The sequence below is a fragment of the Ahaetulla prasina genome, chromosome 14, assembly GCF_028640845.1.
Source record: "Ahaetulla prasina isolate Xishuangbanna chromosome 14, ASM2864084v1, whole genome shotgun sequence".
Classification (NCBI taxonomy): Eukaryota; Metazoa; Chordata; class Lepidosauria; order Squamata; family Colubridae; genus Ahaetulla; species Ahaetulla prasina.
This window is the reverse complement of record NC_080552.1, coordinates 2,290,566-2,318,459: the sequence shown is the minus strand read 5'-3', so window position 1 is coordinate 2,318,459 and position 27,894 is coordinate 2,290,566. Positions and strand designations below refer to the sequence as shown.

The window sequence follows — 27,894 nt, the reverse complement described above, 5'->3', positions numbered from 1 at the left end:
TGCTGGCACTGGCCAGAGTTTAAATTAGCAGCTTTCCAGGCAGGAGGATCAGTCTCTAGTTGGATGCAGAGTTCAGCCTAGGAGTTCGACCCGTAGTGTTGCTGTATGGAATCCCTCTGTCCACAACAAATTCTATTGGAAGATTCCTTTGCTACTCTTTGGGGCTTCATTCTGCCCCTGTGAGAGCCTTACCCAGTGTATGCTGAATCAAGATGATAATGAGTTTAGCTAGAAATGTAATGTAATGCCCTTTGTTGAAAAACCAATGAATAAGACAACATTGGACCATGCAGCACAAAGCAGCGAAATGAATTCCAAAATGATGCAAAATCTCAAGTTGACTCTGGTGTTTCCCTGCTGTCCTCTACGCAGACTAAGCAAGCCCTCCTCCTCTATGGATTCCTAGCCAGGTTTTCCTTTCAGCTCTTCACCATCTTGATTGCTCCCACTCAGACATACTTCAGGTGCCCCAAACTGGAGGCAATGGTCCATCCAACACAATTACAGGTAAGAAATGATAACTCATCTTGTTGTCCAGGATTTTACCTGCTTGTCTTGAAGTTGCATCACACTCTTGGTGCAGGTTCAGCTTGTGATCCACTTTGCCTAAGATTTAAGATTATTTTTTGCATTTACTGCTGCCCAACATGTCGTCCTTTGCGTGTTTCCTTGATTTTTCCTACCCCAATGTAGGACCAGATGTTGAATTCTGATGAAGTGATTTTTTTTCTCAGCAAGATGGATTTCTGTTCCAGCTTGCCAAATTCCACCTGAATCTTGACATTCTCCTTCAAATAAGACTATTCTTCTCCCCCCCCCCGTGCCCCCCTTATGTCCCCTCCAATGTAATAATCCCTCATCCACATCAGTTTTATATATATTGAATGGCCCAGGGGTGGCATGCAGCCTTGCAGCCCCTTGACATTTCCCGCCAGCGTGTTGCAGGCCCCATGAAGCAATCAAACTTGTGGGCATGATCATTCAACCAGCTCTGCATCCATGAAATGGCAAAGCTATGCCAATCTGGTCATTTAAGTGATGGTCTAGGAATGCAGAGACGCAGTTTACTGTGGTGCGCCAACTTTTTCAGGCCTTGGAACGTCTCTGTTTTTAATCTCCATTTTTAAAATATCTCCTTGTTAGAACCTCATGGCAGCCTTTGTGAAATGCTTTGCTGAAGTCAAAGTATGCTGGATCCTCTATGTTCCTTTCTTTAACTAAAATAGCCACTTTATCAAACAAAGAAATCGGGTTGCTTTGGCATGAATTGTTTTGGATAAATTCATGCTGGTTTTTTTTTTTTTGTTTTTTTTGCCAAGCAACATATTTTTATCTGACCAAAAGCAGAACTAAGTGGATCAATTATTTCCTGCAATTTAGAAAACAACCTTCCTGTTGCTACAGCCTGAAATGGCATTTGTGTTTTGTGTAGCTACATCAGTATGTTATTTCAAATTCACTTTCTAGTTAGCCACTGTAGCACAATCCTTTTCACCAGAACTTCTGCCCAGCAAGTGTTTCTCCATCCTATCCTTGTGCCTCTGACTCCTGTTTCCTAGAAAACCACCATTTCATTCTGTTATTTTTTGAACTATATGTGATCATATTCTCAAGAAAGCATTTGATAAAGCAGTGTTTCTCAACCTTGGCAACTTTAAGACATGTGAACCAACTCCCAGCATTGTGGGAGATGAAGTCCATGTGCCTGAAAGTTGCCAAGGCTGAGAATCACTGCGATAAAGCGTTTCGTGCTATTTGGTGGGAACAAGGTGGATAAAGGTTATAGTGGTCCAAGGATCTGCAACAACCCCAAAGTAATTGCAGTCTGCCATCCAGTGTACTATAAACTATCCAGAGTTTGTAATGGAAGAAAGACTTTTAAAATTTCAAATGACACCAAGCTGGGGGTTTGGTTAACACCACAGAGCCGGTAACACCATTCAAGAGATTTATTTATTTATTTATTTATAATTTAATTTTTATACCGTCCTTCTCCAGAAGGACTCAGGGCGGTGTACAGCCATCTTAAAATACAGTGAATAAATAACAAATTTTTAAAAAAATTAAAAACAAATATTTAACAAGGCAATAAACTAAAACGGTATAGACCGACTTAAAACCCCTTAAAATTACAATTAAAATACACTTAAAATACACTTAGGCTAGTCCCGCTCGATGAAATAATAAAGTCTTCAATTCCCACTTGAAGGTCCGGAGGTCGGGGAGTTGGCGTAAACCCGGAGGCAACTCATTCCAAAGGGCCGGTGCTGCCACAGAGAAGGCTCTCCCCCTGGGGGCCGCCAACCGACATTGTTTGGTCGACGGCACCCTGAGAAGGCCCACTCTGTGGGAGCGCACAGGTGCAAATCAAATGTCCAAATCAAACAGGATGACAAATATCCTGTATCTGGGTAGGAAAAATCAGCTGCTGGACCAAAAAGGCTTTGCTTAGTTTTAGAGCAAATAAAAGGATTTAGGGGCCCTGGTGGACCATCAACTCTATGAGCAAGCAATTTTGTTTGCATGAGACTGAAATCAAGACTCTCTTGGATTCAATAGCTGAGATCAAAGCAGTCACCTCAAAGCCACCTCATGGGGGGAGGGGAGACACCTTTCTTTGATTTCAAATCAATTCTAGCATCATTGCCAGCATAACAGAATAGCTCCTCAGGCCCCAAGGAAGCAACCAGGCCTCTATTTGATGACCTGCGACAATGCCTTGGCATAGGTCTCACTATAATGATGCACAGAACATAGGATAATAGAGTTGAAAGGGACCTTGGAGGTCTTCTTGTCCAACCCCCTGCTCAAGCAGGAGGCCCTGTACCCTTTCAGACAAGTGGATGTCCAGTCTCTTCTTAAAAGTCTCCAGTGATGGAGCACCCACAACTTCTGAAGGCAAGCCCTTCAAGCCTTTAGATTGTTCTAACCCTCAGAAAATACCTCCTTAGTTCTAGGTTGCGTCTCTCCTTGGTTAGTTTCCATCCATTGTTTCTCATCTTGCCTTTTGGTGCTTTGGAAAATAGTTTAACCCCTTGGTCATTGCAGGAGCCCTCAAATATTGGAAGATGCTATCATGTCACCCCCTCCCCCAGTCCTTCTTTTCATTAGACTAGACATAGCCAGTTCCTGTAATCGTTCTGCACACATGCAGACAGCTGTGTACTGGTCTTCTATTCCACATTAGTCTCCTCTGTTTAATCATGATAGTTCTCTACTTGACCATGAGTAGGAGAGCCTTGTAACCAGCCATTGTTTTCATACCTTTAAGACATTCCTTCTTCACAATCCTCCATGGAAAATTTCACATTTACATTTTTAGCTTCCATGTATATTGAGCTGGATCTGCACCTTCAGATCCTTGTGGACTGCAGAATAGTGCAATTACTAGAGGGTTTCTGTATCATTCATCAGTACATAACATTCAAGCAAAGCTTTCAAATGGCAATATTTCCAAGGCCTTTTCTATCAAGTCATCTCCCTCTATTGGCACTTGAAATTCCAGTTGAAGATGAGACACTTTGAGCCCCTTCTAAGGACAGATGTTCCTGAGATGAGCTGATCTGCTGAATGGGACCTTCTGTTAGTGTGAAAGTTCAATTGTCATCTCAAATTGTTAAAGACTCTGTTTACCAGTAGCTGCATTATTCTAATAGCACTTCTTCTTTTGTTCCCAGTTTTGATTTTATTTATTATTTATTTATTTATTAATCATACTTTTATACCGCACCATCTCCCGTAGGACTCAAGGCGGTTCACAGGCATATTAAAAGACAATATAATAAATAAGCATTAAAAACCCAATTAAAACTAAATATTATCATAGCCAAATCACTAAAAACGGTAAAAACCGGTTAAAAACCCATTAAAATTAGCTAAAACATTTTATTCTTAGGCTAGTCCAGCGCGCTGAAATAATAAAGTCTTCAGTTCACGTCTGAAGGTCCGGAGGTTGGGGAGTTGTTGTAATCCTGGAGGAAGCTCATTCCACAGGGCTGGTGCCGCCATAGAGAAGGCCCTCCCCCTGGGGGTCGCCAACCTACATTGTTTGGTCGACGGCACCCTGAGGAGGGCCACTCTGTGGGAGCGCACAGGTCGTTGGGAGGCAATCGGCAGAAGGCGGTCTCGAAGGTATCCCGGTCCTAAGCCATGGAGCGCTTTAAAGATGGTAACCAAAACCTTGGATTGCACCCGGAAGGCTACCGGTAGCCAGTATAGACCGCGCAGGATAGGTGTTATATGGGAGCAACGCGGTGCTCCCTCTATCACCCGCGCGGCCGCATTCTGGACTAGCTGGAGCTGCCTGGTGCTCTTCAAGGGGAGCCCCATGTAGAGAGCATTGCAATAGTCCAGGCGGGAAGTGACGAGGGTGTGAGTGACCGTGCGTAAGGCGTCCCGGTCAAGGAAGGGGCGCAACTGGCGAATCAGGTGAACCTGATAAAATGCTCCCCTGGCGATGGCTGTCAAATGATCCTCTAAGGACAGCCGATCGTCCAGGAGAACGCCTAAGTTGCGCACTCCCTCCCTGGGGGTCAGTACTTCCTCCCCCACAGTCAGCGATGGTGTAAGCTGACTGTACCGGGACGCCGGAACCCACAGCCACTCTGTCTTGGAAGGGTTGAGTCGGAACCTGTTCCTCCCCATCCAGACCCGCACGGCCTCAAGACACTGGCCCATCACCTCAACGGCTTCGTTGGGGTGGTTCAGGGTGGAAATGTATAGCTGAGTATCATCAGCGTACAGATGATAATCCACCCCGAAACCACGGATAACGTCACCCAGCGACTTCATATAGATGTTGAACAGGAGAGGCGAGAGAACAGACCCCTGAGGCACCCCACAAGTGAGGCGCCTTGGGGTCGACCTCTGCCCCCCTGCCAACACTGTCTGTGAACGGTCAGAGAGATAGGAGGAGAACCACCGATAAATGGTGCCTCCCACCCCCAATCCCTCCAACCGTCGCAGCAGGATACCATGGTCAATGGTATCAAAAGCCGCCGAGAGATCTAATAGAACCAGGACAGAGGAACAACCCCTGTCCCGGGCTCTCCAGAGGTCATCCACCAACGCAACCAAAGCCGTCTCGGTGCTGTATCCGAGTCTGAAACCGGACTGGAACGGGTCCAAATAGACAGTTTTCTCCAGGTGTTGAGGAAGCTAATATGCCACCACACTCTCAACAACCTTCGCCAAGAAGCGAAGGTTGGAGACTGGACGGTAGTTCGCTAAAACAGCCGGGTCCAGGGAGGGCTTCTTGAGGAGGGGCCTCACCACCGCCTCTTTCAAAGCGGCGGGGAAAACACCCTCCAACAAAGAAGCGTTGGTAACTCCCTGGAGCCAGCCTCGTGTAACCTCCCATGTGGCCAGTACCATCCAGGAGGGACACGGGTCCAATAAACATGTGGTGGAATTCAACCTACCCAACAACCTGTCCATGTCATCAGGAGTCACAGGATCGAACTCAGCCCAGATAACATTCTCAAGACTCAAGATTAAATTAAGGACAGAAGCATTCCTGACCAAGTTGTCCATTCTTCAACAGCTTGGCATGTAGAGAATGTTAGAATTAAAGAGGGGAGATGCCAAATCTCATTTCAAAATTTTGTCCCAATTCCATCATAACAATTTCATTAATGGACCAATCATTTCCTTTACTTTTTTCTTGTTTTTTACATATTGAAAGATGCTTTTTTTGTTGTTATTTTTTACTTTAGTTGCAAGCCGTAGTTCATTTTGAGCCTTAGCTTTACTGACTTCATATTTGCAGGCTCAGGCTATTTGCTGATATCCAGGTATCTTAGTCATGTGCCCCTCTTTCCACTTTTTATACTTGTCCTTTTTGCCCTGTGGATTGTCAGCTTCAGGATTGTTAGTCTCAGGATTCATTTGAGGCTGATTAGCCACAAACTTCTCCTGTTCAGCTGGAGCAGTCAAAGGATGAGGCACACACCCCTCCCCCCACAGCTCCAGGTCTAGACACACGAAGTGGCAAGCAGGACAATGTTTCTCAATGAGGCTCCTCACTAGGCAAAGGGCAAGCCATGAGTAATTGCAGCCAGCTGGCTGCAGACAGATTTAAGTAGCTGCTTTGCTTTGAGTTTTAGTTCGGTATTCTAGCTCCTGACTCTTGGAGTGGCTGACTAGCTGATTGGGCATCGTGGAAAGTATTTAAACTCCTTTCTTGCTCCTTGGACTGTATTTGCTACTTTTCAGGGCAGCTAAGCACTTTTGCTAGGTATATGAATTACGATCTGTCTGCTGTTATCTGCCTAAACTGCAGTAAATACTTCAGCACCTTAGTAACTATGTCCGTGTGCATGCAACCTTGAGACAGGTTGGTGAAATGCCATGAGGGTGTTCAGGAGCTGGTTTTCCCATCCTTGGTTACCATTAAATTGCCAGGATTCCATGGACAGAAACTGTTCCATTTCTGTAAAGGAAATCAAAGTTATCCCAAAGGTGCTTTTTCAAGCGGCAACTGGACTTTCTTGTTTTTCTTTGAAGACATTTCACTTCTCATCCAAGAAGCCTGGATGACTGAGAATATAGACGTTCCAAAATCAAAGTTGTCTGCCTCACCACCACTTTGCTCACCCTTCATGGTGAGAGCCTGACATGGCTCTGTCAGGCCTCCATCTTGATTAAAAGGTAAAGGTAAAGGTTCCCCTCGCACATATGTGCTAGTCGTTCCCGACTCTAGGGGACGGTGCTCATCTCTGTTTCAAAGCTGTCCGAAGACATCTCCAGGGTCATGTGGCCGGCATGACTAAACACCAAAGGTACACAGAACTGCCAACCTTTCGATCGACAAGCTCAGCATCTTAGCCACTGAGCCACCATGTTCCTTCCATCTTTTTTTTCCTTTTTTTTAAATTTGAATTTATATCCCGCCCTTCTCCGAAGACTCAGGGCGGCTTACATTGTGTAAGGCAATAGTCTCATCCATTTGTATATTATATACAAAGTCAACTTGTATTGCCCCCCACAACAATCTGGGTCCTCATTTTACCTACCTTATAAAGGATGGAAGGCTGAGTCAACCTTGGGCCTGGTGGGACTCGAGCCTGCAGTAATTGTAATTGCAGGCAGCTGTGTGTTAATAACAGACTGCATTAGCCTGTTGAGCCACTTCCCAGCCCTTGATTAGACATTTCCAATTGTACCTGAGTATCTGCATTTGTTCAATATATTTTCTTAATCATGGAATTTGACTTATTTTCCAGATTTCCTGAACAACATAGACTTCAGGAATTTGACCTCAATTTCTTCCATTTAATAGCCTGGAAGTGCTCAGATTTCTTCAGAGCCAAGGAACAAGAGATCCTGCTTGCTCCGTGCAAGCCCATCTAACATGAACTTTTTATTGGAGCTAAATGAAAATTCTTTTTGGTCTTTGCAGAATCAGATTTCTAATTTTTGGAATTTCTATTGCACCTGAAATGGCCTGACATGATGCTCTCTTCAATTAGTATATACCTGTAGGTGTGGCTTCTTTTTACACAAATAGCGCAACCCATTTCCTTCAGTGTTTGATGGAGGCCTGCCTTGTCTCTGCTCACTGGTTTGTCTGACAGCCTTTTTTTGGAGCCTTTCCTTCAGCCTTCCAGGGGCATCCTCATGTTTCAAAATCTTGGCTAGCTCTTGCTCATTCCTAGGAGCTGTGATTTTGATACAACAAAAGAATTCCACATCTGCCATAGGGAGTTCCCTCTTGTTTTTCATAGCATAGGGAGACTTCTACTTTCTCCCCCAACTATCTCTACATTCCACAGGAATCAAGATATTTTCTCCAGTGCCCTGCCTGGAGGGGAGAGCTGCCTCCAGTGTCTGGTTCTAGTCTTTTTCCAGACGGAGCTCTTGCAAAGGCATCGACATCCTAGTTTTAGTTTTCCTTCTAAGGAGCAAGGTCTGTCATCTTCTCAATTTCTAAGTAATATTAGCCACTTCTGGACTTTCTTATCAGTGTCCAATCATACAGCTGGAAGAGACCTTGGAGATCTTCTAGTCTAACCCCCTGCCTAGGTCAGGAGTCCTTATTCCATCTCTGACCAATGGCTGTCCAAACTTTTCTTAAACCTCCAACAATCGAGCACTCACAAGATTGACTAATTGTTCTCAGGTCTTTCTTAGATCCAGGTTGGATCTTCCTCTGATGAGCTTCATTGCTTCTTATCCTGCGCTGGTGTTTTGGAGAATAAAATCAACCTGCTGCTAACAACCCTTCAAGTATTGGAGGGCAGCTATCACATCGCCCCTAAGGCTTCTCTTGGTTAGGCTAAATGTACCTACTGCCCCTAACCATCCATTATACAATTTAGCCTCCAGACCCCTAATCATCTCTGTTCCTCTTCTCTGTACTCTTTTGAGAGTCTCAGCATTTTTGTTTTTGTATCATGGGCACCAGACCTGGATGCAGTATTCAAAGTGTGGCCTCACTAGTGCAGATAGAACGATACTATTACTTTGCATGATCTTGATGCCCGATACCTACCAAATAAATCCAGGTGTTTCCACCTTCACTGTTACTCATCTGGATATACTCACAAAGGGTGGCTGCATTTGGAGAATTGGCTGTTGAATGATCAAACCTTCCTCCATCTCATATGTTAGTCATTTCTCATAGGGAAATCTCAGATACTGTGATAAAGAAGACCTGGTTATTTCCCTGAGATTGCTTCTTTAGTGACCGTCTTGGAATTCATACCCTGCCTTGGGATGTTTCTCAGTTTTACTCAGTCAGTCTTGGAGTGGGGAGGGGTTGAGCATCTGGCTCCAGTTGAGAGCAGGTGGATAAGAAGAGAATGATGGGGAAAGAAGAGCTGTTGTGGGGATGAACCAGAATTGAATCTGTCCACTTTGAACCTCTGGGAAAGGCTGTTGACTCTTCCCCTTTCTGAAGTGAGGGGGACTTGGACAAGCTGTCAAGCCTTAAACTAAGTCAGGCTTAAACTCTGCAGTCCCCAGAGTCTTTTTTCTTCCAGCCTTTCCTCTTCTTGCTTTTTTCTGGACCTGCCTGGCCTTCTCCATGTCCTTGGTGAAATATGATGCCCAGAACTAGACGGGTGCACTTTGGCCCATGCAGAAGAGAGAAGAAGGGTGACTTCTCTTGGACTTGACTCCTTTGTGTCACTCTTTTGTTTCTGGCCAGCACGCAGGGCAGGCTTTATTCGGCAAAGCAATAAATGGAAGAAAAAGCAAGCCCTCACCCCCAACTCAGAGATATTGCATGTGTGGATGCCTGCAGTGGAGAATATCTTTGTATCTAGAAAAGGGCAAAAAGGAAAAAGGCATAATGAGAATTTTGGCCATGGGTATAGCTGGAGGCATGGAATAAATTTGTGCCATTCCAGCATGCATGTATTGACATACTTGTGTCCACTGTTGGGAAGCAAGTGTAAAAACGAGGGGTTGTGTTGTGCCTTTACAATCAACCACTCATCCTTTCCCAGACTCCTTTTTCTCTGCTTCAAGGGGTCTGCAATGCATCTGCTTTTCTCTTCCTGACTAAGGCATCAGTGGAAGCGTTTCTGTCTGAGCTGGCAGGCGGAAGGAGGGGCTGCTCCCTGCGGCCTCTGCTCTCTCAGGCCACAACCAGCTGCTTTTTCCTTGGGTGGAAAATTCTTCCGATTCAGAGCGCTCTGAGTTGCCGCCCAGTGACATGAAGCTCCTGTCCCCTGAAATTCAGGCTTGGCCTGCTTGGCTTTCTAGTCGACTCCCGTGTCTCCTCCTCGCCCACCAGAAGCGCGTCAAGGCCTGCGAGATAAGCCAGTGTTTGCAAATAGGAGGCTCCTCTGAACACCAAACATGCCTTTGATTACCTCCTCCAGCTAATGAACCATTGTTTATGTGGGAGACGTGTTCGCTCCTTGGCATGTGGTGAGATCTGCTCTCCTCCAACATCTCAGCGGGGAAGGATGGCAGAGTGACATTTGCTTGGCAGCAGATGGATTTCAGTCGCGCTTGCCTGCTCGGAAGAAAATCTGGGAGGCTGGTTGGCAGGATCCGTCTCGGAGAGATTCTGCTTGCCTGCGGGATGGTGTCGTCCCGTCAGCCTCCCTGGCATAGCATTCTTGGTGGGCAGGTATTGCAGAGACCAACCGCCGGTGGGCACAGGTGCTGGCTTCAGCTGGCAGATCGAGGGGGAAGCCCTGTGGTGCCATTAGCAGAAGAAAGATGCCTCTGGCACGATGGACATTCAGTCTCTCAAGCGAGGGAGCGAAGCCGGTCCGATGCCGAGAGGGAAGCCAAGCTGTTCCAGACAACTGAGTGGGATCCAGAGTTGGAAGGAGCATCATAAATCTTGATTATTCTGTGTCTCAGCTGAGGAGAACCAAATGCCGTGGACAGGAATGGAGTCCACATCTTGCTGAAAACAGTGAAAAATCTGATTAAATGTACAAACTTATCTAAATAGCATTCTGTCTACATCAGCGCCTGAGCTGTCACCCTGGTGGGCATCCACAGGCATGATTGTTTTGCTGGAGCAGATCCCTTCCCACAAGACTCCTGGAATGGGGCAGGAGCTGTCTGACACCCCACCCCCGCACTGCCCCAGGGCATCTGCTGCGGTGGTGGTAGATCATTAGCATCCCCTGAATTACATCCCCTGAATTACCAGCCAGGGTCTCTCTTTGACTGCCCCTCGGTTGCAGTGGAGCATCTCCCCCCTCCCCCAGCCCCAGCAGTAAATGAGGCAGAGGCCATTATGCAGCCGGCCAATCCACAAGGGGCGAGCAGGGCCTCCAATAATGGGAAGCAGCATGCTCCCTGGTGATGCTGGGGAATTACTGCTTCTGCATGCATAATCAATGGGAACTGGGAGGCAGCCTGAATTGGAAGGGGGGGGTGTCAGGGAAGAGGGAGTAGCTTTTTTGTGCTCAGGTGCAGCTGGCCTTGAAGCTGAAGTCAGCCAGCTAGGATGAGCCAGACAGGCCTTGGGAGGCCGGACATGCTGAGCTGCTCTTGTGACGGGGGGGGGTGGGTTCCAGCCCAGCAAGCAAGAAACAGGATGCTTTGTGGAGGGAGGGAGGGACCCAAGAACCCCCCCCCCGCCTCCAGGATGGAGTTTACAGTTCACGATCAGAAGATGGGATTTGAGGGCCTGGATTGTTGGCATGCCTTCCTCTCGCTTGACCGATGGACCAGGGACAGGCAGGGCTTTCAGCTCACCTGGTGAGTGGAACCCATCTGCCACCCTGCTGTCACTTGGCCTGGATGAGAAGCAGGCTTCCGTTCCTCTCCAGGTGATGGGAAGGATCAAAGGCTCCACCTCAGGTCCTCCAGGGTGCGTGAAAGCCACCTCTGAGTTTGAGCTCTGCTGCAGTTGCTCTTCTCCTGCCACAACTGTTGCCACTGACCACTGAGTCCTCTTCCTTATTCTGCCCCCTGAGGAAACCACCTCAGCCAGGGGAATCTGGATTGTCCTCTCCCCACAACACAGCACCAGGCCACCCCATCCCCCGGCCTGGGCTGCGGAAGAGCCATCAGAAAGCTGGGTTGAGAAGACAGCATTGGGGCACTGGCTGCCCTGGGGGTTACAAGCGCCTGCAGAGCCCCTGGTACCCCCTCCCACACCTGTAGCCCACACCCTCAACATTGTGGGAAAGCTCCAAAGCGCCTGGGGGATTAGCGGTGTCTAAGAGTGATATCTGGACTCTCATTTGTGCTCTCGTCCCCTTTTATCGCAGGAAGGAGGACACAGCTCATTTGGAGTGAGGTCTCCCTCCTGCTGCCTGCTTAGGGGGCTCTTGCTGAATTTCCTAAACCCACCCAAAGCCCTGGAGAAGTTAGGCCACATCCTCAAACAGGCCCCATTTGTGTGTGGGGTTGTGGCTTTTTTCCCTTAGAATGGATGTGGCTGCCCAGCGTTCCAGACTGGCTTCATTATTGTAAAATATTCACACGTGATTTGTGCACTAACTAGAATTATTGACTATTTTTACTCCTATATGATACTTCTGTTTTAAACTTAGATATGATACAGATTAATTTTCCATGATTTGGAAAGGATGCTTCCAAACCATATATTTGCCCTTCTTGCAGCCACATCAAGCTGCTGACTCATTCTCAGCTTGTGATCACTGCTAGTCCAAAATCTTTTCACATACTTCAGCATCTCAGTCTCCTTCATCCGATATCCAAGAAATTTTTCTTTGTTTCTCGCGTGAAGAATTTCCTAATGGATTGTTAAATCTCAGCCCATTTCTCTAAGCTACCAAGAATTCTTTTGTCTTCTACACTTTCTCTTAATTGTATCTCCGATTTGATTGACGTTCCCTCCAGCTCCTCCAGCAAGTTGTTAATGAAAGCATAGAAGGATAGAAGGCCCAGGACCATCGTGGGCCTTCCTTCAGTTCAGCCACTCAGTTGTCATGCCATACAACTATGCCCTGTGTGAGACGTTAATAGTTTAGGGGACCAGGTTCTTAACACAGGATCCCCTTCCAAAGGCTATGTTAATTTTATCTTGAGAACATATCCCACATTCACTGCTAAGACTGTCCAGTTTTCTCCCCTCTGAATTGTAAATAAAGGAATCGGATGTGGGAACTTCCCATTTGCTATGGAGGTGTTGGAAGCTGCTGATTGCCTTGCATGGGCTCACGATGGGCACATGTTGTGTTGAAGCCATAAAGGAGGTTCATGATCATGTGTTCAGGGGAGATGCGGTAGCCGGAACTGAAAGCGGCCCTCTAGTTCCCATATATTTTCTTCTCAGTCTATTTTCCAGATCCATCTGGCAGTTGCTGTAGCAACTTAGACCTTCTCATCCTCCTCCTCCTCCTATTTTGGATTCTACCAGTTTGCTGCTGATGTTAGTATCAAAAATCCTTGAAACGTTCGTCTTGAATGTGGGGAGGGAAGCAGCCCTGGTGTTTTTGGCACAAACCTTCATATTTTGAGGGATGACTCCAGGTTGGCACAGGAGGCAGCTGTGTTGCAAAAAGAGATCAGCCACCAGTGTTATGAGATCAATTCATATTGTGCTTCTTCTCAAAAGCTGCAGCTGTTTGATATGATACAAGGCTTCCAGTTCTTCAATGGCCTGGCCCACAGGAGTGAGTGGGCATGTCGCCTTCTCCTCTCCATAGGGTAGCTACACTGTGATGCAAAAATAAGAGATGGCTGTATTGGGGAAGACTTAAGAAATTAAAAGAAAAAAATTAGTGGTTGTCTATTGTACAAATATACTTTATCATGGCTGTTGAAAGAGTCCTCTCTTCCTTTTTACTCCCAGAATCCTGGAAAATTAATAAACCGAGTAGCTGGAAATTGGGTGACATATAGCAACAACCACAACAACAACAACAGAGTTGGAAGGGATCTTGGAGGTCTTCTAGTCCAACCCCCTGCCCAGGCAGGAAACCCTACACCATTTCAGACAAATGGTTATCCAACATTTTCTTAAAAATTTCCAGTGTTGGAGCATTCACAACTTCTGCAGGCAAGTCGTTCCACTTATTAATTGTTCTAACTGTCAGGAAATTTCTCCTTAGTTCTAAGTTGCTTCTTTCCTTGATCAGTTTCCACCCATTGCTTCTTGTTCTACCCTCAGGTGCTTTGGAGAACAGCCCGACTCCCTCTTCTTTGTGGCAACCCCTGAGATATTGGAACACTGCTATCATGTCTCCCCTAGTCCTTCTTTTCATTAAACTAGACATACCCAGTTCCTGCAACCGTTCTTCATATGTTTTAGCCTCCAGTCCCCTAATCATCTTTGTTGCTCTTCTCTGCACTCTTTCTAAAGTCTCAACATCTTTTTTACATCTTGGCGACCAAAACTGAATGCAATATTCCAAGTGTGGTCTTACCAAGGCATTATAAAGTGGTATTAACACTTCACGTGTTCTTGATTCTATCCCTCTGTTTATGCAGGCCAGAATTGTGTTGGCTTTTTTGGCAGCTGCTGCACACTGCTGGCTCATTTTTAAATGGTTGTCCACTAGGACTCCAAGATCCATCTCACAGTTACTACTATTGAGCAAAGTACTATATATACAGTACCTGAGCATTTGGGTTTTTTGCCTAAATGTAGAACCTTACTTTTTTCACTGTTGAATTTCATTTTGTTAGATAACGCCCAATTTCAAGTCTGTCAAGATCCTTCTGTAACTTGAGCCTATCTTCTGGAGTGTTGGCTATTCCTGCCAACTTGGTGTCATCTGCAAATTTGATGAGTTCCCCATCTATCCCCTTGTCCAAGTCATTGATGAAGATGTTGAAGAGTACTGGGCCTAAAACAGAGCCTTGGGGTACTCCACTGCATACTTCCCTCCATGTGGATGTAGTTCCATTGAGGACTACACATTGAGTGCGGTTGGTCAGCCAGTTACGAATCCATCTGGTGGTGGTGCTGTCTAACCCACATTTTTCTACTTTATCTAGTAGTAGGTTATGGTCTACTTTATCAAATGCTTTACTGAAGTCCAAGTAAATTATATCGACAGCATTCCTCTGGTCTACTAATTTTGTCATTTTGTCAAAGAATGCAATAAGATTAGTCTGGCATGATCTGTTTTTGACAAACCCATGTTGGCTTTTGGTTATTACTTTGTTTGCTTCTAGGTGTTCGGTGATTCGTTGCTTGATTATCTTTTCCAGAATCTTCCCTGGTATTGAGGTCAGGCTGATAGGTCTGTAGTTTCCTGGATCTGGTTTTCCCCCCCCCTTTTTTGAAGATGGGAACTACATCAGCTCTTTTCCAGTCCTCTGGCAGTTCCCTTGTGCTCCAGGATCTTTGAAAGATATAGTTCAGAGGTTCTGAGATCTCGTCTGCCAGTTCCTTCAGAACCTTGGGGTGTAATCCATCCGGTCCTGGTGATTTGATTCGTCTAGGGTAGACAGGTGTTCACTTACTATTTTTTCCCTATTTTTACTTATGTTCCTAATCTGTTTTTTCTGGTGCTGTTTTTGATAGGTTGGATTGTTTTTTCCTTTTGTGTAAAGACAGATGCAAAAAATGAATTAAGTAGATTTCTCCCTGTTGCTTGTCATCTTCTTGCCACTTTCTCCCAGCAATGGGCCAATTGTTTCCTTGACTTTTTTCTTGTTTTTAACATTTTGGTGGAAGCTTTTTTATTTATTTATTTATTTATTTTATTTTTTACTTTTGTCGCCAGCCTTTGTTCATTGTGAGCCTTAGCTTTCCTCACTTCATCTTTACAGGCTTAGGCTATTTGCTGATATTCTGCCTTAGTTATTTGTCCCTCTTTCCACTTTTTATACTTGTCCTTTTTTGTCTTTCAATTTGTCAGATAGTTCTTTGTGCATCCATGCTGGTTTCTTTTGAGATCTATTATTTTTTTCTTCATTGGTATTGTGCTAGACTGGTCTGTTATAATCTCACTTTTCAAAATTTCCCAAGCTTCTTGAGTTGTTTTCCCCTTGAGGATTCTCATCCATTGAATCCTTCTCAAACTCTCTTTAAGTTTATTGAAATTAGCTCTCTTAAAGTCCAAGACTCTAGTTTGACTTTGTTCTACTACTTGTGTTTGTGTAATGTTGAATATAAATTTAATAAATTACATAATTAATTATATGACCAGTTAGGATAGATTAAGGGGAGAAAACAGATGACAACGTACAACACTTGGGAACTGCTGATCAGGCAGATAGAATCAGGGCTCATCTTGTGGAGCTACAGAAGCCAGAGCTTTGGAGGGGCTTCAGGACTTAAGGTCATCTTAGCTGGAAGTAGCTATTAGTCAAGATGGAAACTTCTGCTAAATCCAGAGTCTAAACCAGAAACTGGGGTGTAACATAACACAAAGTTTTTGTAATGGCTAAGTTTGCCAATGCTCTCCTCATCCAGCATCAGAAGAGGGTGTTCTGAGGATCTATGAATTGGGGGAATAACAGGACGGCCACCTGATCTCCTCTTCCTTTCCCTTGAATTTCTACATTCCAACAGAAACAGATACCCGGATATGCTTGCAACAGCTACAATTGGAGCAGGAACTTGATTTCATCTCACGCTGGTTTGCTGGGTTTTGGTTTATCATGTTGGGTGAAGCCAGCCATTGTGGTTTGGAGCTGTGTTGGAAGACAGCCAGTACGTGGGAGAGGCACCCAACGCCTGTCTTTTCTACCGTGAAGCTTTCACATGCAGAGCCTTTTTGGTGCTCCAGAATGGCTAGGAGCTGTTCATCTGTGCTGGGTTGAAGCCACCCAAGCAAAAGGCTCACTGGCCTTGGAAAGAGCAGTCGGGTTTTGTAAAAGCGTCAGCAACCTGGCCTTGTTTTGATTTTTGATTTTGTGAGGACAGGGATGATGGTGGCAGAAATCTGCCATTGTGCAATTTCTGTAGAGATGCCAGGCTTGGAAAAATGGGACGTGGGGTAGGAGTGCTCTTGTGGACAAGGTTTGGGTGGCACTAGAATAAGGTGGGTCCACAACTGCATGTGGATTGGCTGCACTCGGAGGGTCAATGCGAATGGCTTAGCATTAAGGCAGGGATCGGTCTAGGCAATCTGATATTAATCCCCCACATAAGTGAAGTCTGATGAGCTGTTTGTGGATCAAACAAAATTGGGAAGTCTTGTCAATGCTCAAAAAGATGGCAATGCGATTGCAACTTAATCTGACAGGTTGGAAGACTGAGCTGAGAGGACAAAAGTGTCCTTCAGTATGGTGAAAAGTATAACGTGAAGAAGAAAAATTTAGGGCCGTGCCTCTGAGAAGCACTTGGGCCCTGAGAACAAGTTGAACATGAATGAGAGGGGCTAAGACAGGTCCGGCTGCATTAGAAATCTTTAATCCAGGTGATAGAACATCTGGAATGCTGTGTATAGTGCTGGGTGTCTGTTTCCAAAAGGATATGATGGGTTAGAACAGTGATGGCTAACCTTTTTGCTGTCACAGGGGAGTGCGGGGGGGTCGCGCACGCGTGTGCCCACACCCATAATTCATTGCATCCCCCCCATGCTGCTCATGTGACCTCCCATGCCTCCCCCACTTTTGGCATGCGATGGCACCCGGTAGGCCCATTTTTCGCCCTGCCCAGGCTCTAGAGGCTTTCTTGGAGCCTGGGGAGAGCGAAAATGGCCTTCCCCCCACCACCTGGAGGCCCTTCGGAAGCTGAAAATGGCCTGTTTCCAGACTTCCAGTGGGCCTGGAAGGCCCAAAAATCAGCTGGCTGGCACACGCATGCGCACCGGAGCTAAACTAGGGCAACGCTCGCGTGCCCACCAATATGGCTCCGCATGCCACCTGTGGCACGCGTGCCATAGGTTCGCCATCAAGGCGTTAGAAGAAGGCAAGAGGATGGCAATGAAGATGATGCAGGATGTTGAGGTTTTGCCCTCAGAGGGACTTGGGATCTTCAGCCTGGAGGAACGAAGACTGAGGGGAATGTGATAGCTCAGGTTTATAAAGGGAAGTCATGGAAAGAACCAGAAATAATGAGGACAAGTTGCAACTATTCAGATTTTGCTTGAATATAGAGAAAACTCCCCAAGGGTAAGATCAGCACCACAGTGGAACAGGGGTTGCTGCTTTTCCTACTCGGGGTGGTGGTGGTGGTGGTGGTTTGAGAACCTGGGCAGCCATTCCCGAGGATGGTTTTCCTGCACATTCTCAGGAAACGTTGGGCTAAATCAGCCACAGAAACCATCTCCTTTTCAAAGAGAGTCATTGGGAAGCCATAGTTTAAAGTCTTGGTTGGGGGTTCATTCACACATCTTACTTTCAGGCCAGGTTGGCTTGCTGTTTGTTGAGGGTCACTGTGGAGCTCCATCTCGGTGCCACCAAGGATAGCAGAAGCCAGATCGAGGGTGTCCAACAATAAAAGTCCTTCAGAAGTAGCAACACCCCATCACCACCTGTAAGCCAACATTCGCCAGGACTGGACTGGAAGAGGACATGAAGGAGGCCAAAATCTGTGGGGCTTCTCTGGTCCCTGACAACCATTTACTCCCATCTCTCCATTGGCCGCTTCTGCTGTGGCTCTAGAGAGCACAGAAACACCCACACCCACACAACTGTCTCCTCCTCACTCTTGTTCAGATGACAATGGCAGCTTTGGGGAAGGTGCTTCATGACTTACCACCCTCCACCAGACCCCTATTCCTCCCATCATCCTCTCCCTTTCCAGTAAGGGGGGGGGGCTTGCAAGGGACAGACAATTGGCCCCAGGCTTACTAGAGAGAAGTGGTGGGGGAGAGACTACACACCTTCCCTGCTCCTTTGTCATATCTTAGCTGTTCCCATCATGCAAACTTATAGCAGGCTCAGGAATTCCCAGATGTTCTGGGTTCCTTCAACCTCTGGCTACCATTCAGCCTCTGCAGCTGTTTCTGGTTCCCCTCATCTGCTTTGTTACGGCTCTTCTCAATGCCAATTGTGTGGCTGGCAAACAATTATTTTCCACAGGCATGAGCTGCTTCATCTGGAGCCCAAGGAGATACACCAGGCAGGCCAAGGAAAGAGCGAGCAGCTTCTCATGTGCCAGGCCTCCGTGTGAGACAGGAAGGGCCTCCCTGCCATGGCACGCAGCCCAAGGGGGCTGAGCTCCTTTGGCTCTAGTGGCATATCTTCCTGCAGAGTTGCCCAGGCAGGTGCCCACCAGTGGCATCCAACAGATCTGCTGCTTTCATCCAAACACCCCGCCCCCTTTGAGATACCTGTCCTTGAGGTGAAGTTTGCTGTCATCAGTTTTTGATGCATCCAGTATCCTGAGTCAGGCCAGAGGGTAACCTGCATGCTGCCCCCCCTCTCCCCCCCGAATGGCAGCTGCAGAGTTTTGGTTGCTTACTGGCAGAGACTGGAGGGGGTGCTTGGGAGGGATTGAAACAGTTCTCAGCAATAATGCTTTAAGTCTTGAATATGGATTCGGAGATCAGAAAGAGGCTTACCAGATGCTTCATCTGTGCAAAATGGAACAGCAACGGAGGGGGTCCTTTCCTTCCCATTCAGTGGGACAAATTCACCCCCGGGAATTTGGCTTTCCTGTTGCCTCAAATGGGCTCATCCCTTTGAAAATATCCTCGCCAGGAGGCGTGGGAAGTCCCCACTGTAACAATGAAATTTGCACCACTCCAGTACCCCCCCCCACCATTTCTGGCAGCCCCCCTCTGGTTGCCTCTTCTCCCCCTCCCCCACTCCTGAATAACGACTGGGCTGCCCAGGCAGAGATGGTGATGCAGCCGCTGGACAGCAGAACCCACTGGATGGGCGTGAACTGTGGGTGGGTGGGGGAGGCGGGAGACGTACAAATTCAGGCAGGCTCCAAAATTGGAACATCCCTGACAAAAACATCCCTTCCTCTCCAAGGATTTTGCTTTTAAAAGCAGCATTTGCTGAAACCAGGAACAGAGAAGAGGCATTTCCTGCTGCTGGCAAGTTGCAGCCTCTGCTGGCATGAAGCAAAAACCCCAACTGGAAATGTTGGTTATTTCCCATCCCAGCAAGTGGGAGACTGGAGCTCCCTCCGGTGGGGGTGGGGGGCAGGCATTCCTAATCTCCACCCAGACCCAGACAGCCCCCACCGAGGGTTGGGTGGGGGGTCCAAGCCCCTCCCTGCTCTCCCAGTGAGACAGGGCCTCCAAGGGGGCTGAACCTTGATGGAGGATGGGCATCAGGGCAGGAACCTCTGTTGGAATTGTGGTATCCCCCCCCCACCTTCCCTAAAAGCAAGTTGCAACATAATCTGCAGAGGGAGACCCTGGTGCCCGGAGCCCTGTTTTCTGCCAACTCTCTTTATTCAAGAGCATCTTTTCTTTTGGGCCAGAAGGAAATACTCCGGGATGGGGGTACGACACGGAACCCCTCTCCACAATGCTATAAATGGCCGCCTTTCTTTACCATCTGTGTACAACGGGTGGCAGAGGAGATGCTCCTGGGCTGCCCATCCCCTTGCCTGGGGGTGGAGGGTTTCTCGGTGTTCCAGCTTGGAAGAACAGAGGCCAGCTGGTGGGGGGGGGGGGAAATCTCCCTTTAAGGGCACCTGTTGTGTCTTGCCCGCCCTCAGAGCAGCCGGGGCCTTCTTACCTGCTCCCGCACACTGAGGAATGTATGCCTCCCGGTCCCAGTCCTGGCTCCATGCCCACACAAACTGCAGAAGGAGAATCTCCCTGCCCCAGCCCTGACTCCATGCCCAGGCAAACGGAGCAGCTAGACCCCTCCCCCTCCTCCACAGCAGGTGAGCCTGAGGAGGGTTTATTACCAACAGCTGATTGGTGTGACCCTCGCATCAGAAGACTGGATAGGCGGAGGCTACAGAAGGAAGGGAGGGGCAGGCCTTAATGAGTGCTGAGTCATGGAGCCACACCCCATGGCCTATATAAAGGATCTCCTTTCTGGCAGTCTCTGAGTCAGGCAAAAAGTCAAACTTATCTTGCTGAAGTCACTTACTGGTCTCCTGCCTGCTCTGAGGACTTTGCTAGGACTTTGGGCAGAGCTGCAGAGGCACGCCTGATTCGGATTTCCCGGACCCAGCCGTCAGCGGAGGAGTGGGACACGACAGCACCCATCTTCCTTCCTGCCCCCCCCCCCATGAGGAGGTCCACTTTGGAGCCAGCCACTCAAGGAGCTGAGGAGTCGTGTTCTGGCCAGGGGCTGCCAGGGAGGGAGCCCTGCAAGGCCGGACAGGCTCTGGCAAGGCTCTGCGGGTGGGGGGGGCTGCAAGTGGGCCTCTTCGGAATGACTTGTTCCGCTCCTGAGCATGTCAAAAATGAACGGCTGTCTCCCCAACGCCCCCTTTCCTCAGCCTGAGTTTGAGGCCATTGTCTGGCAGGAGCCCCCCCCCCTCACTCCACGCCTGGGCTTCAGGCTCAGTGCCAGTTCCGCACCCCCAGGTTCCCTGAAGTGGCTGGGAAGTTCCTCTTCAAACCCCACAGCCATTAATTATTGACAAGGCATGGGCAGGTGAGATAAAAGCCCACCATTGCTCCTCGTGTGCAAGATAGTAAATACATTTAATTACGGGACAAGTGCTGAGGGATCTCTGCCGATATTAAGTTTATTAGCAGAGACATTTAAAAGCATGTCATCATAACAAAAAGGTCTCGTGTAATCCGAAACGTTCCACTTTGAGACAAGACTCCGAAGTGAATAGACTTAATTGAGCAGATGGCTGCGGCTGCTCAGGCTGGGACGGGCGGCTTTGATGGCCAATTAACTTCTGCCTGCCGAGCTCCGCGGCGAATGGCTCCCCAGGACCCCATTTCCGTGCCCGCCGAGCCTGGTGCCAAAGGCCCGGGGGCTGGCGCGGACCTGACGCCTCTGCCGCTCTCTCGCCCTCCAGGGAGCTGATGCCACGGACCCTGGAAGGCCAGCTCACCATGGAGAAGACACCCAGCTACTTCGTGACTGGCGAGGCGGCCGGCCGGATCCACGCCATGGCCAAGGACACCAAGCTGATCGTGGTGGTTCGGGACCCGGTGACACGGGCGATCTCTGACTACACGCAGACGCTCTCCAAGAAGCCCGAGATCCCCACCTTCGAGGTGCTGGCCTTTAAGAACCGGACTCTGGGGCTGATCGATGCCTCCTGGAGTGCCCTCCGCATCGGCCTCTACGCGCTGCACCTGGAGAGCTGGCTCCAGTACTTCCCGCTGGCCCAAATGCACTTCGTCAGCGGGGAGCGGCTCATCTCGGACCCGGCGGGGGAGCTGGCCAAGGTGCAGGCCTTCCTGGGCCTACGGAGGGTGGTGACCGAGAAGTACTTCCATTTCAACCAGACCAAGGGCTTCCCGTGCCTCAAGAAGCCGGAGGAGACCGGCGCTCCCCGCTGCCTCGGCAAATCCAAGGGCCGGACTCACCCTGTCATCGACCAGGACGTCATTCAGAGGCTGCGCAAGTTTTATAAGCCCTTTAATGTCATGTTTTACCAAATGACGGGCCAGGATTTCCAGTGGGAGCAGCAGCAGGCAGGGATGTGATGCAGCAGCCACAGCAAACGAAGCCGGGTTTTCTCCAGAGGTAAATGGGAGGAAACCTCTGGGGGCGAGGGGGCAACCTTTGTGGGCATTTCTGATCCTGACCCTTCCCCTCTTTTGAGTTGGGACTCCACTGCCACCCTGGACCTCCCACCTCAGAGGTTGGGGAAGGCTGCCTTGGCACTCCTTGGCCTGCAGAGGGGCAGAGATGGGCGCTGCCATGTGCCAAGCCCCCCTGGTCTGGAGCTGGCTTCACAGGCAGGGCACCAAGGGTGGCATTCACAGAAAGGTATCGTGGCAAGAACTTGTGGGATCAGGCTTCTGACCTGAGAGCACCTGCGGTTTCAGGTGCAAAATATCAAGAGGTTTGGGTTCCCACTACATCAAGATGATGGCTGCAGCACACCAGCTTTCCGTAATCTGGTCAGATCTGAGTCAGGTTTCATTTTTTGTGGCCTTCCACAAGATCGCAGAATTGTGATTACCTAAAGGCTTTGGGTTCAAAATCCAGCCTCCATAATTGCCTGCAACCTTCTTGATCTCCTTCCAGCTGTCCAAAGCACAGTGGGCTCAGCTCAGTGGGCTTTGGGGTCCCACCCCAACTTTTCGAGATGGCTCCCTGTCCTGCCTGCAGCCTTGTGCTTTGACAATCAGGGGGTCTCCAATCAGAAATGTGGGCTGGTGCTGCTCTCAGATGGAAGGGGCAGAAATAAGATGCTGTAGCCCAGGCCAAGGAGAAGGGGTGCATCAGGTTTGTGGTTGGGATAAAATGGAAGCAGGTCCTCCTATGAATTCTCTGGTTTTATATAGATAACTTTACTGAGAGCTAGTCTGGTGTGGCGGTTAAGAGAGCAGGCCAGAACTGGGAGTTGTGGGTTCTAGTCCTGCCTTAGGCACAAACCAGCTGGGTGACCTTGGATCAGTCACTACCTCTCACCCTAGGAAGCAGGCGATGGCAAACCACTTCTTTGCCAGGAAAACTGCAGGGACTTCTCCAGGGGAAAAAAGTTTATTATAGATTTTAAAAAGGAAGATAAAACTAATACAATAATGTAAGATATAAGAAAGTAAGATATAAAGTAAGAAAAGAAAGAGAAATCAAAGAAAACTAAAACTGCAAGAAAGTGGGGGTGGGGACGAAAAGAAGAGTAGAAAAGAAAGAAAAAAAACTCTAGCATCTCGTGGCTTCCAATCTTCTTTACAGCAGTTATAAGCACAATTATAAATTTACCCCTTATTCTAAGGTTACAACATAATCTCTTCTTTCTATATCTAATCTTCAAATCCATAAATTGTAAATGTGTTTTTTTTCCTGTTTTGTGCAAAAAGTCCATAAGGGGCTGGCCGTCAGCAGCCAGTTCCCTCATCTTCAACTATTCCTCTGGTGAGGATAAGGCCGAATTGTTCCATCTTTGTGCATATGATAATCTCACTGCAACTACCATGTAAAAACAAAATTCCATGACTTTTTTCCCAACTGTTTGTCTATCAATCGCACAAGAAAAACCTCTGATCACAAAGGTTAATCTTTAAGATCCTGTTTGCAAGTATTTGAGTCCAGAATTTTCTAGCTTTTTACAGTTCCACTAAACATGGTAAAATGTCCCTTTTTGTTCACATTTCCAATATATACATTTTGTATATTCCAGATAATTTTTCTGAGGACAAAACCAATAGTAGGTGCATCATTTTATAAAAATTCTTAAGATTCTAACATAGTGTTAGAATCTTCTCTCTTCTCTTGAGGAGAAAAAGCAACTATAAAACTAACAAAAAATGAAGTATGTGCTAGAGCTGACTTTCACATATGATTAAGTTCTGACTTCCTCTATTAATGAGAACAATGTTGTCACACAATCCATTTTGCAATGGCATGCACATTTTAAAGTGTTCAGGTAGATGACTTTGTAAAAGAAGAGAAAAGAAACCAACGGTTACGGTCTGGGTGGGCTATGCCACTTGCTTCCTCCTCCCCACCGCCAGGCTTCCACTGGGGCAGCTTCACCTGTTGGAGAAGTTGCCTGCCATCCCCTCAGACCGTGACTCCAGATTCCCCACGCTCAGGACAGATGGACCCAGAAGTCACCCCCCTCCTTGCTTGGTGGCCTGGCCTGTGTGCTCTGCCAGCCTGGCCTACGGAAAAAGGTTATCAAGGCTGCCTGGCTTCTCTTTCCAGTTGATTCAGTATCAGCTGGTGTGGTTGATGAGTGAGGTTCTGGCTCGCAGTCTGGGGCACATTTGCCCCTGTCATCTGCCCCACCCTGACAGAAGCCACAGCCCACCTCTCTTTCTTGCTCCTGACAAAATGGTGTAGGCACATCTCCCATGAGAAACAGCCAATGGGACCTTTGACCAAGCAGCATGAAGCTCATTTTTTATTTTTTTTATTTTTTATTTATTTACATTTATATCCCGCCCTTCTCCGAAGACTCAGGGCGGCTTACATTGTGTAAGGCAATAGTCTCATTCTATTTGTATATTTATATACAAAGCCAACTTGTATTGCTCCCCACAACAATCTGGGTCCTCATTTTATCTACCTTATAAAGGATGGAAGGCTGAGTCAACCTTGGGCCTGGTGGGACTAGAACCTGCAGTAATTGCAGGCAGCTGTGTTTTAATAACAGGCTTCTTACAGCCTGAGCCACACCGCGGCCCTCATGAGGAGCAGGGATCAAGGAGATGGCTAACAAGAGCCCTGGGAGATGTCTTTGTCTGCCAGATGGGCAGAGGGTTGTCCCAAGCGGGGCTCCAACTCCTTGGGGGCCATTCTCTGAACCGGGTGCTGCTGCTCACGTAACAAGGTGATGCTTCTTCTTTTCCTTCATACAGATCCACCTGTAGTGACGAGAGCCTGACCTGACTTCCGAGGGCCAACTGCCCCCTCCCCAGCGTTGGGGATGAGTGCTCAGCGGACTGAAGAGGCATCCAAGGCTTCAGGGGATTCCTTTGGACCCTGATTCCTCTCACTTCCTGAGACCAGGAGGGCGCCCCGAGAGCCCCAGCTCTGCCCTGGAGACACCTCTGCTGTCTGGAGAGAAGGGGAGAGCTGGGTTTCCTTGCTTCCCAGCTGGGGAAGAAGAGCCATTTCACACAAAGTCCTGCATCCTGCGCCGTCTCTTAAGATGTTTATTTTTGCTACGGTTGAGCCGCTGAGCAGAGCAGACGGAGGAGATCGTCCTGTTCTCGCTGAGTCCGTGGGGGAGGCTGCCCTGGGGCGTAATGGCTGGTGTGGCCCTTCCCAAGAGAGGAGGGGGCAATTCCGCTGCACAAAATGCTGCCGGTTTCCTGTTTTCTGGACGGCTGGTGCGTTTCCTCTGCCAGCCTCGCCTTTTGCTGTGCAAGAAGACCGTCTGTCTTCTGAGGAAGCCACCAGCTCAGGAAACGTTCCTTTTTTCTTTCTTTTTTTCTGTTTTGTCTTCCCTGTTTAAATGTCAGCCTCCCTGGCACAGAGAGATTGAATTTTCTATTTGATTTCAATTAGCAAGGCATAAATTATACTTAATTTTCTGCTCCCAGAGACGGGATGAGTCATTGTCCCAGAAAGCTGGCAATGTTATAGTTCAGCCATTGACAATGGAAGGATTCATTGCCTGGAAGGGAAATTGCCTCTCTGTCCCCCCCTCCTCCTCCCCTGCCCCCCCCTCCTCCAAGTCTCCACCATCTACCTGAACAATATGGACATGCAAAGCCTCCACCTGGAGCTAAACTCCACCCCACAATAAAATCTTGCAACAGCAGCTTCTTCTCTCTGCTCTGTTTATCAGCTGGGGTGGGGGTGGGGGGGACAGCTGCCTTTGGCAAAGGGGGAGGGTCACATGGGGGGGAGGTGGGGTACCAAAGCTGAGAAAATATTACTCCCTTTTGGCTCTAGAAGTGTAAATTAAATGTAGGCAGGTGGTGAAAAAGCACAAAACCCTCTTAATGCTCATTTTAATTTTCATCAGAGCCGCTTTTATCTGGACAAAAAGAGGTCTTAACACCGAACAGACCTAACTGATTCTCACTAACCCAGCTGTGTGTGGGGAGGGGCACAGTGCGGCCTCCAGCTGTTGCCAAACCACAATGGCAATCAGCATAGGCCACAGAGGAGGATGCTGGGAGTTGTAGTTTAGCAACATCCTAAATCCTGGCATGCCTTCTTTTATTACACCCCACACCCCCATCACGCTCTTTCCTTTGGAAATGAGCAGCATTGTGCAAAATGCAGAGCCAGAGAAAGCCAAGATATTGCAGGAGAAGAAAACACGGCAAAAGGCTCCTTTGCACCATCGCTGTGCCTCTCCCTTCCGTCCTGCCCTTGGCTGGCTTTGACCACTTTCTTGGTCTTCACCTGCCTCTCCACCCTATATTTGGTTTGGGATTTCGTCCTCTTTACCTCACCAAACCTCCTCCACAATTTATGCTTCTCCTGACACATCCAACTCTTTCTTCTGTATAACCAAGTGGGCAAACTCACTTCCTCATAACAGACCACCGGACAGCCATTATCTTGGTATCAAAGCTTGTACGTCTTAAAATGTCTCCCTCCATCCTTCCGTCATTAGGTCTCACATTCAGCTAAATGCTCTGTTTTTTCCTCCTCTTTATATATAACTTGCAATCATCGATTCCATTTTCCTTATCAAACCCAATTTCCTGTCCTTTATAAATGAATAATTCCTCTGTCACCATTCTGCTTCATCTCTCTTTCCAGGCGCTCAGGACGGAGTCCTCAGTTTACACTCCTGGACTATCTTCCGAGAGTCCTGGGAGCCGAGTCGAGAGACGAATGTTGGAACCGAGATACCAACGTTTGAATGCCCAACCTGAGCAACCGCCTGGGGCTGCTTGGTGGCAGAGTCCCTGGGGCAGAAGGGAGGCTCCATTCAGACAACAGGACATACTCTAGTTAGCAGCAGTCCTAGTTAGGCAGCCGTATCCTTGCTCAGCTTCACTAACTCCTAACCCCTCCGGTGGCAGATTTCTGGTGCTGAGCCTCTCGAGGGGAGTTGTAGGCTAGCTTCAGAATTCAAATGCCAATATTTGAGGGGCTGCCCCAGAGAGGAGGGGGTCAAGCTATTTCCCAAGGCACCCGAAGGTGAGACAAGGAATAATGGATGGAAACTGATCAAGGAGAAACTCAACCTGGAAATAAGGAGAAATTTTCTGACAGTGAGAGCAATCAACCCGTGGAACAGAAATTGCCTTCAGAAATTATGGGAGCTTCAACACTGGAAGCTTTCAAGAAGAGACTGGACTTCCATCTGTCAGAAATAGTGTAGGGTCTGCTTGGGTGGGGTTGGGGGGTTGGACTAGATGACCTACAAGGTCCCTTCCAATTCTGTTAATTTGTTAATCTGACTGCCCATGTTCGGAGTAATCTTGCTGGCCCAGGAGAGAGAAACTCCACATTGCTCAGAAACCAGTCAGGACAGATCAAAGGCTCCCTGCGAAGCCGACAAGCCTCTTCCTTTTGCTGCATAATGCAAGCAGAACCTCTTCCATCTATTCTCTCTATCTCTGGTGCGTTTCCAGGCTGTGATGCATAATCCCTATCTAGCAGGTTGGGGGAAATTATTTTATCATCTCATACAATTGTGCCACTGGAAAAAAGCAACTGGATTTTTTTTAATCAACAAAATGAAGAAGTAGTGAACTATAAAATTGCTAATTATTTTCTAGTAAATTTACTTTTGAATAAGTTGAGACACCAATTACAGGGACCATTAAGCACCATTAGCGGTGGGTGTGCCAAGGCTGGATGCCACTCGCAGCAGGCAAAGCAAGTGGAAGCTTTGATTTCCTGCATGGACTGCCTGCCCTCTTGCTTCTCTCCCATCCTGCGCTAGAAACTTAAAAAGTCATCAAATGTTTAATTACGTATTAAATTAGAATAGAGGGGTTTTCAGAAAAAGAAAAGGAAGCCTGATGTTGCTGTACTGGAATTCCAGCATCCCTTGAGGAAAAAACACTCTTCCACTTCATTCAGAACCTTGTTTAAAGCCGTGCCAGAGGATCCTGACATGAAAGGGGGGCA

At 47.9% G+C, this 27,894-nt stretch overlaps 1 protein-coding gene across 1 annotated transcript in view; it reads left to right on the top strand.

The window, feature by feature from the left end:
- LOC131185011 (heparan sulfate glucosamine 3-O-sulfotransferase 4-like) overlaps positions 1–25,540 on the top strand; it is a 92,889-nt gene extending 67,349 nt beyond the window's left edge. The window contains exons 2-3 of the mRNA XM_058157031.1: positions 21,242–21,918; positions 24,708–25,540. Of these exons, the coding sequence (XP_058013014.1) occupies positions 21,242–21,878 (637 nt within the window). The 3' untranslated portion in view covers positions 21,879–21,918; positions 24,708–25,540. The remainder of the gene's footprint in view (positions 1–21,241; positions 21,919–24,707) is intronic.
- Positions 25,541–27,894: the final 2,354 nt, after the last annotated feature.